The sequence below is a fragment of the Hemiscyllium ocellatum genome, chromosome 15 (assembly GCF_020745735.1).
Source record: "Hemiscyllium ocellatum isolate sHemOce1 chromosome 15, sHemOce1.pat.X.cur, whole genome shotgun sequence".
NCBI classification, from domain to species: Eukaryota; Metazoa; Chordata; class Chondrichthyes; order Orectolobiformes; family Hemiscylliidae; genus Hemiscyllium; species Hemiscyllium ocellatum.
This window is the reverse complement of record NC_083415.1, coordinates 55,416,804-55,430,870: the sequence shown is the minus strand read 5'-3', so window position 1 is coordinate 55,430,870 and position 14,067 is coordinate 55,416,804. Positions and strand designations below refer to the sequence as shown.

General features: G+C 43.4%; 1 protein-coding gene across 1 annotated transcript in view; it reads right to left on the bottom strand.

Annotated features, from left to right (window-relative positions):
• Window positions 1-5,219: 5,219 nt before the first annotated feature.
• The window catches only part of LOC132822843 (Na(+)/dicarboxylate cotransporter 3-like), a 57,273-nt gene continuing 48,425 nt past the window's right edge, over window positions 5,220-14,067 (bottom strand). Inside the window, exons 11-13 of the mRNA XM_060836217.1 lie at window positions 12,425-12,586; window positions 7,033-7,170; window positions 5,220-5,492 (exon numbers count right to left, since the gene is read on the bottom strand). Coding sequence (XP_060692200.1) covers window positions 5,313-5,492; window positions 7,033-7,170; window positions 12,425-12,586 — 480 coding nt within the window. The 3' untranslated portion in view covers window positions 5,220-5,312. The remainder of the gene's footprint in view (window positions 5,493-7,032; window positions 7,171-12,424; window positions 12,587-14,067) is intronic.

The following is a 14,067-nucleotide window of genomic DNA, read 5'->3' as shown; positions in this document are numbered from 1 at the left end:
TCCTGTTAGACCTCTTGCGTTGAAATAAATTCGGTTTATTTTATCAATCCTATCTTGTTCGCTGCTTTGTTCCTGCCTACCCTGACCATTCAACGCATTCACTTTCCCAACTGTACCAGTCTCAGATTGATCACTTTCCTCAGCATTTGCCTGGTCCCATTCCTCCTTCACTCCCGCCACCCACCCCTCCACCCCCACAACCTTACTTGTTTAAATCCTCCCGAGCAGCTCTAATGAATGTGCCCACCAATATATTAGTCCCCTTCCAATTCAGGTGCAATCCATCCTTCTTATGCAGGTCACTTCTATCCCAGAAGAGATTCCAATGATCCAAATATGTGAACCCTTCTCCCCTGCACTAGCTCCTCAGCCACACATGCACCTGCTGTATCCTCCTATTCCTACCCTCTCTAACTTGTAGCACTGGGAGTAATCCAGATATTGCTACCCTTGAGGACCTCCTTTTTAAATTCCTGTCTAACTTTCTATATTTTCCCTTCAGAATCTTATCCTTTTCCCTTCTTATGCCGTTATTTCCAAGATGTTCAATGACCTCCTTATGGTCCCTCTCCCCTTTGAGAACATTCTGTACCATCTCCGAAATGTCCTTGATCCAGGCACCAGGGAGGCAACATACCAATCTGCTTTCTCATGTAGGACGCAGAAACATTTGTCTGTCCTTGAACACAATTGATTGCTTGGAACCTGATGTACCCCTCATTACATTAGAGCCAGTCTCGATAACAGAAACTTGGCCGTTCATGCTACATTCCCCTGAGAGTCAATCACTCCCTACATTTTCCAAAATAGCATACTTGTTTGAGATGGGGATAGCCACAGGAGATTCCTGCACTACCTGCCTTCTGCTACCTTTCCTGGAGTTAACCCATCTACTGACTCTGTCTGTAGATTTTCTCCTTACTTATAATTACCATCCATCACAACCCCAGTTCCTATAAATTCCTTATTGCCTCTAACTACTGCTCCAATTAATCCATGTGATCTGATAGGATTCCCAACCAAAGACACTTCCTGCAGACATAACCATCAGTAACTCTCCCCAAACTCCTACATCCGACAGGAAGAGCATATCACACTACTAAAGGCCATCTTTGCACCTTAACAATGTACTGACCCAGAAAATAGCACCGTCTTACTGCTCTAAAGATCACTCCTCCAGGCTAACTTAGTACCTATGTTTTATATTTAAAAAATTTAATCAAGAGACAGATCTCAATAAAACATGTAATCACGAAAGAACCCATTATGTCACAGAAAGATTACACTTAAAAACTATGCACTTAGCTTCTCCCGTGCTGTGAGCTCTCTCACTCCAAGGTCAGTTGTGAATTTCGCTGTTTGTGTTTTTTTTCTAGACGCACTCTGATGTCCAAAGATACTTGAACTCAAACAGCAGAGGCAGGAATTGTGCAGATTCACTGCTGTGTCAGAGAGCAGTCTAAATATGTTTTTCTCTGACCACGTGGTCTCTGCCTTTGTCTTCTTGCTTTTTAAAGCAAGTGTTGTTGTTTTGATCTTTTCATCCCCCAGTTTTCCAAAATAATGCAACAGCATATAAAACGGTAATTGCTGCTTCTGGAATTCAAGGAAAACACCTCAAACACCTCAAAAAAGGAACAGCTCTTACAGCGACAATTTTTTTCCCATTCTCCATCTTCGAATACCCAGAATCTTAAATTGCATAAAGATGGATAAAACCCCAGGACCTGATCATGTGTGCCATAGAACTCTGTGGGAAGCGAGAGAAGTGATTGCTGGGCCCCTTGCTGAGATATTTATATATCATCGATAGTGACGGGTGAGATGCCAGAAGACTTGTGGTTGCCTAACATGGTGTCACTATTTAAGAAAGGTGGTAAGGAAATGCCAGGGAACTATAGACTGCTTGAGCCTGATATTGGTGCTGGACAAGTTGTTGGAGGGTATCCTGAGGGACAGGATTTACATGAAAGGCAACGATTGATTAGGGATTGTCAACATGGCTTTGTGCATGAGAAATCATATCTCACTAACCTGATTGAGCTTTTTGAAGAAGTAACAAAGAGGGTTGATGAGGGCAGAGCATAGATGTGATCTATATGGACTTCAGTAAGGCATTCGACAAGGTTCCTCATGGTAGATTGGTTAGCAAGATTAGATCATATGGAGAACTAGCCATTTGGATAAGGAACTGGTTCAAAGGATGATGGCGGGTTGCCTTTCAGACTGTGACCAGTGGTATGCCACAAAGATAGGTGCTAGGTCCACTGCTTTTCATCATTTATATAAATGGTTTGGATATGAACATAGGAAGGATAGTTTGTAAGTTTACAAATGACATCAAAATTGGAGGTGTTGTTAACAGTGAAGAAGGTTACCTCAGAATACAATGCGATCTTGATCAAATGGACCAATGGACCAAGGAGTGGCAGGTGGAGTTTTATTTAGGTAAATGTGAGGTGCTGCATTTTGGAAAGGCAAATCAGGGCAGAACACTTAATGGTAAGGTTCTGGGGAGTTTTGCTGAACAAAGAGACCTTGAAGTGCAAGCTCATAGTTCCTTGAAAATAGAGTTGCAGGTGGATAGGATAGTGAAGAAGGTGTTTGTTTTGCTTTTCTTTATTGCTCAGAACATTGAGTATAGGCGTTCAGAGGTCATGTTGCAGCTGCACAGGACATTGGTTTGGCCACTTTTAGAATATTGTGTGCAATTCTAGTCTTCCTCATAATGGAATGATGTTGTGAAACTTGAAATGGTTCGGAAAAGATTAACAAGGATGTTGTCAGTGTTGGAGGGTTTCAGCGACAGGGAGAGGCTGAATAGGCTGAGGCTGTTTTCCCTGGAATGTTGAAGCTTGAAGGGGTGACTTTATAAAGGTTTATAAAGTCATGAGGGGCATGGATAGGATAAATAGATAAAGTATTTTCCCTGGAGTGGGGGGTCCAGAAGTAGAAGGCATAGGTTTAGGGTGAGAGGGGAAAGATATCAAAGGGTCCCAGGGGGCAACTTTTTCACACAATGGGTGGTACGTGTATGGAATGAGCTGCCAGAGGAAGTGGTGGAGGTTGGTACAATTGTAACATTTAAGAGGCATTTGGATGGATATATGAATATGAACGGTTTAAAAGGAAATGGGGCAAGTGCTGGTAAATGAGACTAGATTAGGATATCTGGTAGGCATGGATGAGTTGGACTGAAAGGTCTGTTTCCGTGCTGTATATCTCTATCAACTCTTTATCAATTGCCTTAAATCAGGGTCATCTGGTTATTGGAAGCCACTTTGGCCATTGGAGACATTTTTTCCTCATTCACTCTTCCAAAGCAGTTTCTGATATTTATTTCTCTGCCAAATTTGCTCGTAACTTTCTGTACTCTGAGAAGAACTTTGACTTTCTGAAACCTTGCATAGACATTTACAGCAAATTGTTGTTTCCTTAGAACCATATATCAAAATTTAATGTGTATTTTTGTAACGAATCTTGGCTATCAACAAAGAGAAACTTTATGTACAGCAGTTTTGCATAAATGATTACAAGAACTCATTGTATTACATTGAAGTGGTTTCATCAGAATAGACAAACTCTTGAGAGTTGGCTGCTGTATTCCATTGGTAGTGGTGTTGGAGGGGAGTGGTGGGGTGGGTTTGGTTGGTGGGGAATGGTGTGATCATTGATGTTAAGACCACTGCTTATCCAAAACTTCCCATGAGGGTCTCAGTGAACGTTACTTTACATTTAAGAATTGGTTTCTCTCTACTCCTGAACTAAAATGCTGATTCAAGGAAAGTCATGTGAGAAATGTAACTTTTGCACACTAGTTGTGGTCAGTTAACAACACGGGGGCAACAGAAGCTGACTGCATAATGAGGATTCAATCCTGATAACCCACTGATATCACCAAGTACAAATCTTGGCCTTGAGATTCAAACCCCACCTGATTTTCACCTCATTGTTTGTGGCCTGACATTCATTTCAGGCAGATTAGAGTCAAGATTTGAGTGATGCTGGAAAAGCACAGCAGGTCAGGCAGCATCCGAGGAGCAGGAGAGTCGACGTTTCAGGCAAAATCCTGATGAAGGGCTTTTGCCCGAAATGTCGATTTTCTTGCTCCTCGGATGCTGCTTGACCTGCTGTGCTTTTCCAGCACCACTCAAATCTAGGCATTCATCTCAGGGACAGCCCATTGGTCCACACTCGATCTAGTTTCCATCAAACGTGGCTTTTTAATGTTGGTTCGGTTCATTGACCAAGGAGTGACATGATACCGTGAAGAAAAATACGGAATCAGTATTTATTTTTAAATGAGGAAAATGTAGCAACAACTAACTAACAATTAACTAGAAAATCAAATGAAGGCAAAGAGAAAGAGAAAGTAAAGAAGGATGGAAGAATAAGGGACCGAGGAAGTAAAGTAATATGTTTTAAAAAACATCCTGTATCTTTATTGTTATTTGTAATACGACTAATGCAATTAAAATGGCATGGGAATTTTTCCTTTACCATTAAATGTTATACTTTGTTTCATTAACTTTGAAGAACCGAAGGGTATGTAAGCTTTCCTTGCATTATTTTGAGGATGCTTGTCACTTGTTGCAAAGCCGAATTGTGGGTAAGCTGATCATTCACTGAGATGTGTTGTGTATGACCACACGCGGGGCACGATAGGAAATGGAGAACAAATAGTAAACAACTTTCACTAAGCCAAAGCCTGTCCCTGTAAAATACTCTTCCAAAAAAGATTGAGCCTAGTTTTTTTCCTTCTGTCTTTGGATGCATGAGATTCAATAGGTTAGGTTGTCAAATACTGAGAGAAGATGGTGAAATGATATTAACAGTGGACCATAGCAATCCAGTAACATGGGTTCAAATCCAATTAGGGCAGTTAGTGACATTTTAATACAACTAGGAAAATAAAGTCTGGAATGAAAAGCTTTTTGAATGATGGCCATAAGTTGATTGTTGCAAAAACCTATTTAATTCACTTCTGTCCTTTAGGGAAAGAAATCTGACACCTTCTCCTGGTCTGTCCTAGATGTGACTACATTAATGGGGATGACTCTTAACTGTTCTCTGGAGAGCCAGTCAGTTCAAGGGATGGGTAATAAACGCTGGGCTTTGCTAACAATGCCCAAATCCAAAAAGTATCAAGATAATTCCTTTCATTTTTTTTGCTGGTCAATACAAATTGTTTAGAGAAAGGAAGTTGTTTATGAGTGTGAATGGATGAAGCTACAGCACATTGATGGTGGGAAAAGTCTTCAAAATGAAGCAGAAGAAAGGGGCTTTGGCCACCAGATAGCCCCCAGATTGAATCAGTCCACTGCGTTGACAGTATACAGCTGGAAGATTGTCACTGCCCGGTCGGTGGAGTTCTCGGACTCCATGGCCCATTCAGGAAACGTCGAGAACTTAAAGATGAGCCTGCCCCATGTGTTGATGGCAACGTTAACTAAGATGATCCCCATGATATTCATCAGCAATCCTGTTTTCATCTGACAAGACAAAACCAGATTAAGTTTCCTTCGCCTCTGCAGAGTTCAGGGCACAAAGATACCTGAAGCTCATAACTTCCCACGGTAAGAAATGCACAGCCAGTGAGGAGCTTTGCCTGCTGAATACCTGGATCTGTAAAATCGTCCCTGAAATGTTTCTTTCGCATTTGAAGATTATTTTTAATACTCAGTCCTTGACCCACCGCAACATTATAGCGGCTGCCGAGTGTTTGGAAGAGCCTCTGATGAAGCTCAGATTTTGTCACGTTGAAGTTACAGTCCCATTTTCATGGGTGTGGAAGTGGTGTCAGGCTGCATTACACGTTTGCACATTTCACCGAAGCAGCAGAAAATTTAAATCTTCTGCTGCTTGAACAGAAGTGGGATTGTAACATCCCTGGATCACAAGAGTGTGCATCAGAGCCAGTCTGATCCTTGAGAATTTGCTCTGATAGCGAAGGCAAGAGCTTTGGGTCTCTGGGTCTTTTTGTTTTGGGAGAGTGGGTCAAGGTAGGGTTGGGAGTCAAATATCCTTGGGGTGGCATGGGTAAGGGTGGAGGACCATGCACATTGTTTGGGGGGGAGGGGGGAGCTGGGGGAAGGGAGTAGAAAGGGTATGGATTTTAATTGAGCTTTCACACAGGACTAGTGCACTAAAGTTGGCCTTGATCCCAGACCATTTCTCCCTGACCCTCTGTCCAATCTGCCTCCTATTCTGTAAGGAAAATCTGACCTGCTACATTAGTGTTTCCCAGGTCATGTTTGCTGGGCTGCCCCTTCTGTGTGCATCTGGCAGAGCATCAAAAATAGGAGCCAAGAAAACAGCCCTCTCCCCATAAGAGGAACATTAAACCCAGAAACCAAGTCACTAAAAATAACTGGTTGAGTCTCCCCAACCTTTGCCAAGTGACCATACAAATGTCTACTGTATTACATTCCACATAACATTGTATTAACATCATGATGTCATTATGAATACCGAAACAAGGATTAAAATTAGACTGGAATGATTTTAATTTATGATTTTAGGATTCCATAACACATTATTGTGGGCTATATTCTAGGGAAGGTGATGGCATAACAATATTATCACTGGACTGTTAATCCAGGTAATGTTCCAGGCAACCAGGTTCAAATCACCTCAAGGCAGATGGTGGAGTTTGAATTCAGTGAAAAAAATCTGGAATTAACTGTCTAACAGTGACTGCAAATTGATTGTTGGAAAAACCCATCTGGTTCAGACATGCCATTTAGGGAAGGAAACTGCCATCCTTACCTCGCCTGGCCTACTTGTGACTCCAGATCTACAGCAAAGTGGTTGACTCCTTAACTGGGCAATTAATTGCCCTCTGGGCAATTAGGGGAGGGCAAAAAATGCTGGCATAGCCAGGATGCCCAGATCCCTTGATTGAATTTTTAAAAAATGATCAAAACACTGATATGTTATAAGCGATGCTAAATTGTTCAGTTCTGGAGTAGTGTTCAGCATTACCAATATTACAAATAACTGTCAATATTTTAAGCAGCAATTTTCACGTACCATATCCTTGACTTTTAAGTGCCCTGTCGTGAAGGCAATGGCATTTGGTGGAGTTGCAACTGGCAGCATGAAGGCAAATGAACAGCTCACTGTCCCTGGAATCATCAGGTACAAAGGATGCTCTTTGGCCTCAGTAGCCTACAGGAAAGGATTACAGTTTAAACAGTGTCAATGATAAAACCTTTGACAGTGTCAAAATGACAGTGTTAAAGTTGAGTGCACCTATCATTTCAAAATATCTTTTCTGTTCAACCTAAAATCCCCTCACACATTTTTCAACACAAGATGGCTACCTGATGGTCTGACTGTAAATAAGGTCACCAGGGCAAGAAATGCAAGAACTCTCAGAAATTGCTTTCAAAGTGCTGACTGTATTTGGACCTTGGTATTAGAGCATAGAACAGTACAGCACAGTACAGGCCCTTCAGCCCACAATGTTGTGCCGAACATCTATCTTAATCTAAGATCAATGTAACCTACACAGTCCTCAATTTACTGCTGTCCATGTGCTTGTTCAGCTGTCGCTTAAATGTCCCTAATGTATCTGACTCTACTACCACTGCTGGCAGTGCATTCCATGCATCCAGCACTCTTTGTGTAAAGAATCTAACCGCTGACATCGCCCCATACCTTCCTCCAATAATCTTAAAATGATGGCCCCTCATGACAGCCATTTCTGCCCTGGGGAAAAGTCTCTGGCTCTCTACTCCATCTATGCTTCTCTTTACCTTGTATACCACTGTCAAGTCACCTCTCTTCCTCCTTCTCTCTAGTGTGAAAAGCCCGAGCTCAGCAACCTCTCTTCATAAGTCTAGCCCTCCAATCCAGGCAGCATCCTGGTAAATCTCCTCTGCACCCTCTCTAAAGCATCCACCTCCTTTCGATAATGAGGCAACCGGAACTGGACATAATATTCCAAATATGGTCTAACCAGGATTTTATATGGCTGCAGCAAAACCTCGCGGCTCTTAAACTCAATCCCCCATTAATGAAAGCCAAAACACCATATGCCTTCTTAGCAATCCTATCAACTTGAGTGGCAACTTTGAGGGATCAATGAACATGGTCCCCAAGATCCCTCGGTCCTCCACACTGCCAAGAATCCTGTCTTTAACCCTGTATTCAACATTCAAATTCGACCTTCCAAAACGAATCACTTCACATTTATCCAGAATTCCATCTGCCACTTCTCAGCCCATCTCTGCATCTTGTCAATGTCTTGTTGTAGCCTGCAACAGCCCTCGACAATATCTACAACACCACCGACCTTTGTATCATCGGCAAACTTACTAACCCACCCCTCCACTTCTTCATCCAAGTCAGTTATAAAAATTACAAAGAGCAGAGGCCCAAGAACAGATCCCTGTGGGACACCACTGATCACCAACCTCTAGGCGAATACTTATCATCCACTACCACTCGCTGTCTTCTTTCAGCCAGTCACTTCTGTATTCAGACAGCCACATTTCCCTGTATCCCATACCTCCTAACTTTCTGAATGAGCCTACTGTGGGGAACCTTATCAAATGCCTTACTGAAATCCATATATACCACATCCATTGCTCAACCTTCGTCAACATGTCTCATCACATCCTCAAAGAACTCAATAAGGCGTGTGAGGTATGACCTGCCCCTCATAATGTCATGCTGACTATCTTTAATCAAACTATGTTTTTTCAAATAGTCATAAATCCTATCTCTCAGAATCCTTTCCAGTATCTTGCTTACCACAGACCTAAGACTGACTGGTTTGTAATTCTCAGGGATTTCCCTACTCCCTTTCTTGAACAAAGGACAACAATCGCCTCCCTCCAATCATCCGGTACTATTCCTGTGAGAGCGAAGGTGCAATGACCATTGCCAGAGGCGCAGCAATGTCATTCCTTGTTTCCCGTAGGAACCTCGGATATACCTGGTCCAGCCCTCGGGACTTATCTATCTTGATGCTTCTTAGAATTTTCAGCACATCCATTTTCTTAACAGCAATCTGTTCAAGCCTATTAACCTGATCCATGGTGTTCACTCTCTCTCTCTCTAGTGAACACTGAAGCAAAAAAATACCCGTTTGGGGCCTCCCCTAACTCTTCAGATTCCAGGCACACGTTCCCTCCACTATCCCTGATCAGCCCTACCCTCTCTCTGATCATTCTCTTATTCCTCACATAAGTGTAGAACACCTTTGGGTTTTCTCTATTCCTTCCTGCCAAGACTTTTTCTTGCCCGATCCGAGCTCTCCTCAGTCCATTTTTGAGTTCTTTCCAAGCTACCCTGTTAATCTTTTTTTATAGAATCTCTGCACTGGGGAAGCAGGCCATTTGGCCCATCAAGTCCACACTGACTGTCTGAAGTGCATTCCACCCAAACCCTGCTCCCCTCCCCACGCACCCCTCCCCCCCCCCAACCTCTGACCCTATTCCTGCATTTCCCACAGTTAATCACCCTAACCTGCACATCCCTAGACACCAAGGGCAAATTAGCATGGCCAATCCACCTAATGTGCATATTTTTTGACTGTGGGACTAAACCGGAACATCCAGAGGAAATCCATGCAGATACAGGGAGAACATGCAAACTCCACGCAGTCACCCAAGGGTGGAAATGAACCTGGGAGGGGGATGGTCGATGTGAGGCAGCAGTGTTAACTGCGGAGCCACCATACCACCCCTTTTAATCAAACATATTAGATTAGATTAGATTAGACTAGATTAGACTTACAGTGTGGAAACAGGCCCTTCGGCCCAACAAGTCCACACCGACCCGCCGAAGCGCAACCCACCCATACCCCTACATTTACCCCTTACCTAACACCACGGGCAATTTAGCATGGCCAATTCACCTAACCCGCACATCTTTGGACTGTGGGAGGAAACCGGAGCACCCGGAGGAAACCCACGCAGACACGGGGAGAACGTGCAAACTCCACACAGTCTGTCACCTGAGTCGGGAATTGAACCCGGGTCTCAGGCGCTGTGAGGCAGCAGTGCTAACCACTGTGCCACCGTGCCGCCCACTAATGTGTACTTTATTGTCCTTTACCCCAACTCTAATTCCCTTTCACCCAAACACAGCACTGTTTAGTTTTCTGGTACAAATTTTTTTTAATAAATGTGGTGTAATTAATCTGCCTGTGGACTGAATTATTGACATTATACTACTGCTGTGACGAAGGTGACAACGATGCACTCAAGGATAGACCATGGTGACCACATTTCATTGCATTGACCCTTTCCCTGAACACACCAGTGAATGTATGTCCTGTGCATTGTGCTAAGGTGCAGCAGCAACAGTAACTTCAGGGGAAACATGAAACTAAAAGCAAACATCAAAGTATTTCAAGCAGCTAAGACAAGTGAGTAAAAGAAGTATGAGCATGGAGTAGTACAATCTAGATTCCAGGGACAGCAATCACTCAAATGCTATCAGAGAATAAAAACCCAATGGAAAACTTGACCTGGACTTTCACTCCATCAGGTCAACTCGTGAGCACTATTATACTCACGGGTGAGATCCGATTCTGGATTTCCTTCCCATTCCCAGTGTGGGATAAGGTTACGGTTAGTAAGTCTGCAAGCAGCCCACCCTGATGAAAGGTTTTTGCCCGAAATGTCGATCTTCCTGCTCCTCGGATGCTGTCTGACCGGCTGTGCTTTTCCAGCACCACACTCTTGGCTCTAGTCTCCAGCATCTGCAGTTCTCACTTTCGCCGAGCGGTCCTCCCTGTTTTAGAGTTCCATTGTGTGGAAGGTAGACAGTTCCAAATCACTCCAGAGTTTTTATGGAATCACGGCCCTTCTTGAAGTAAGCAGCACCACAAAGGGTTTGAGAGCACCATATATCCCCAATTCCAACAGAAAAAAAACATTCAATTTCAGTTGTTAATTTTTTATTTGTAAGTTGTGATATATTCCATTAATTGACTATAGGGCCACCTATTTCAAAGTTGACTGCACATTAATCAGAGAAGGTGGTGAGGACTGCAGGTATCGTAGTGTCAGATTCGATCAAGGGTGGAACTGCAAAAAGCACAGCAGGTCAGGCAGCATCCGAGGAGCAGGTGAGTTGGGGTATCAGGCATAACTCTTCATCAGGAAGGAGGAAGAAGGCTGAGAAATAAATGGGGGCGGGGTGCCTTGGGCCAGGGGAAAGGTAGGTGAGGTGGCGATATGTGGATGCAGGTAGGAGGTGATTGTGATTGGGTCAATGGGAAGTGTGGAGCTGATAGGTGGGAAGAAAGATGGGTCAGTTTTAAGAGGGCAGCGCCGAGTCAGAGGTTAGGATCTGTGAGGGGGTCAGGGGAGGTGGAAAGATTTGGACACTGGTGAATTCAGTGTTAAAGCTGTGAGTTTGTAGGTTCCCAAGGTGGAAGATAAGGTGTTCCTCCTTCAGTTTGCAGGTGGCCTTGTTGAAGTGGTGGAGGAGGCCCAGAATGGAAATGTCATGGGGGAGTGGGTGTGTCAGCAGCATTCATGTGAGTGACACCAGCGGTGATCACAGGAGCAGAAGAGTCCCCTGGTCCTCACATTCCACTCCAATAAAATCCAAATCCAGTGCATCATCCTCTGCCATTTTTGCCACCTAGTCAGACCCCGCCTCCAAAAATATATTTCCCTCCCCATGCCTATCTGCGTTCCATAGGGACCATTCCCACTGTGATACCCTCGTTAGGTTCACGCTCCCCACCAAACACTTCTCCACACCTTGCACCTTCCCCTGCCCTGTAAGAGATGCAAAACCGCTCCACCACACACACCCCCCCCTCCCCCTCACCTCCATCCAAGACCCCAAAGGATCATTCCAAACCTGGCAGAGATTTACTTGCATATCCTTGAACCTCATCTACTGCATGCGGTGCTCTCAATGTGGTCTCCTCTACATCGGAGAGACCAAGCACCCGATTCATGGAATGATCCAGGGAACATCTCTGGTCTGTACACACCAACCAACCCCACCTTCCTGTATCCATCCATTTCAACTTCCCCTCCCACTCCCCCCTTGACATGTCCATTCCATGCATACAAAACTCGCACCTTTACATTTGTAAGTGAGGACGCATCAACAGCAGTCTGGGAATAACTAAAATAGTTTTGATGGGTCGAAGTCCTGGAACTCCCTTCCAAATGGCATTCTGCACGTTTACCTAAACCAAATAAACTGCAGCAATTCAAGAAGGCAAATGAGCACCATCTTTTCAAGGATATTTAGGAATGGTCAATAAATACCAAAGTAACCAGTGATGCACGTATCCTGTGAGCGAATACAAACAATGACCTTTTCATGGTGTTTGTAACCAGAGGGAGGATACCAAACAATAAAGACAAGCTCAGACATTGTAACTGTCACTGCTTGTTCCGAAAGATGACCAGTAATCGGGAAATATAACCACACAGCTTACCAGTTCAGCCAGAATAGGCAGAAAGATTATACTTGTGGCAGTGTTGCTGGCAAATTCAGTGAACGCGCTAACGACCAGGCTGACAATCAGAACAGTTGTACTGGCTGAAATATATTCCAGAGGTCGCAGCTTGCTTCCAATCCACCTAGAAAGCCCTGATTCCTGGTAACAAGGGAAAAAGCAAGTCCAAAACATACAATCACTCAAATTCATATTTTCATTTCATATTTAGAACAGAATATTCCCAAAAAGCAGAATAATAAATACCAACTGAGAAGGTGGTAGAGCCATGATGGACCAGATACTATAACGCAAAAAAAATCTTTAGTATTCTGAACAAACTGGGTTTGCTCTTAATCATTTTTTAATCACCTTTCACAACCCCAGAACATCTAAAACTGCTTCACTAACTCCGATGAAGTGCTCAGTCTAATTAATTACTGCTAAAATGTAGAAAATACAGCCACCAAACGGCACTCAACAGGATCTCAGAAAGTGCAATGTGATAATCTGATCTAAATGGGTAGTGGTGGAGGAAAACCATAAACTTCTCTAAATTAACATTGTCAGATCTTTTATATCCACTAGAGGGAGCAGTTCTACCATCTCATCTGAAAAATGGAACTATCTGAGAGCAGAGCACAAGATCGAATTGAAGTGTAGTTTATATTAGATGTTTATGAAAATTGAACCTATTTTTCTAATCACCCTGCTAGAGATGTTATTACACACCTCTTGAGCAGGTGGGACCTAATCCTGGGCTCTTGGTCCAGTGTTAGGAATACTACCACTGCACCACAAGAGGATCAACATTACACACTTAAGTGCGTGCAGAGGGACACTTCAATGCATCCATTGAGTCACAATTAACACTGAGAGAACAAAAGAGTTCTGTATGATTCAGTGCTGAATTAAGGGCAGGGAAAGCAATCCCAGGGAAAGATGGGTTATATGGGGAAGAGGCTGGGCTTAAAGGGATCACCAGACAGCTGTTTGTGCTTTAGAGCTGTTCCAGATCCAGCAAAAATCCTTTTAAATGCATTCATTTTTATTTACATTGTTACACCTGTTCTGAAAAAGAGTCATATTGGACTTAAAATCATAACTGTTTCCCTCTCCACAAATACCGTCAGACCTGCTGATTTTCTCCAGCACTTGCTGTTTTTAATAACAAATCTAATACATTTCTTTTCACCTGCACTCTTACTTTTAGAAGGAGCATGGGATTCTGGGCTCTAGTTATAGCCGTAAACAATACGGAAGCAAGTGTTTGGGTCAACTTTACTAGGCTTGTTTGGGCACCCCATTATAGAAACATTGTAAAGTACAAGGGAGAGGAAGGTATTAGGCAAGAACTTTCGAAAGCTGATTGGAGGCAGATGTTCGCAGGTAAAGGGACGGCTGGAAAATGGGAAGCTTCAGAAATGAGATAACAAGAATCCAGAGAAAGTATATTCCTGTTAGGGTGAAAGGAAAGCTGGTAGGTATAGGGAATGCTAGATGACTAAAGAAATTGAGGGTTTGGTGAAGAAAAAGAACATAGAAAAATACAGCGCAGTACAGGCCCTTCGGCCCTCAATGTTGCGCCGACCGAATCCTACCTAACCTACACTAGCCCAATAACTTCCAAATGCCTATCCAAT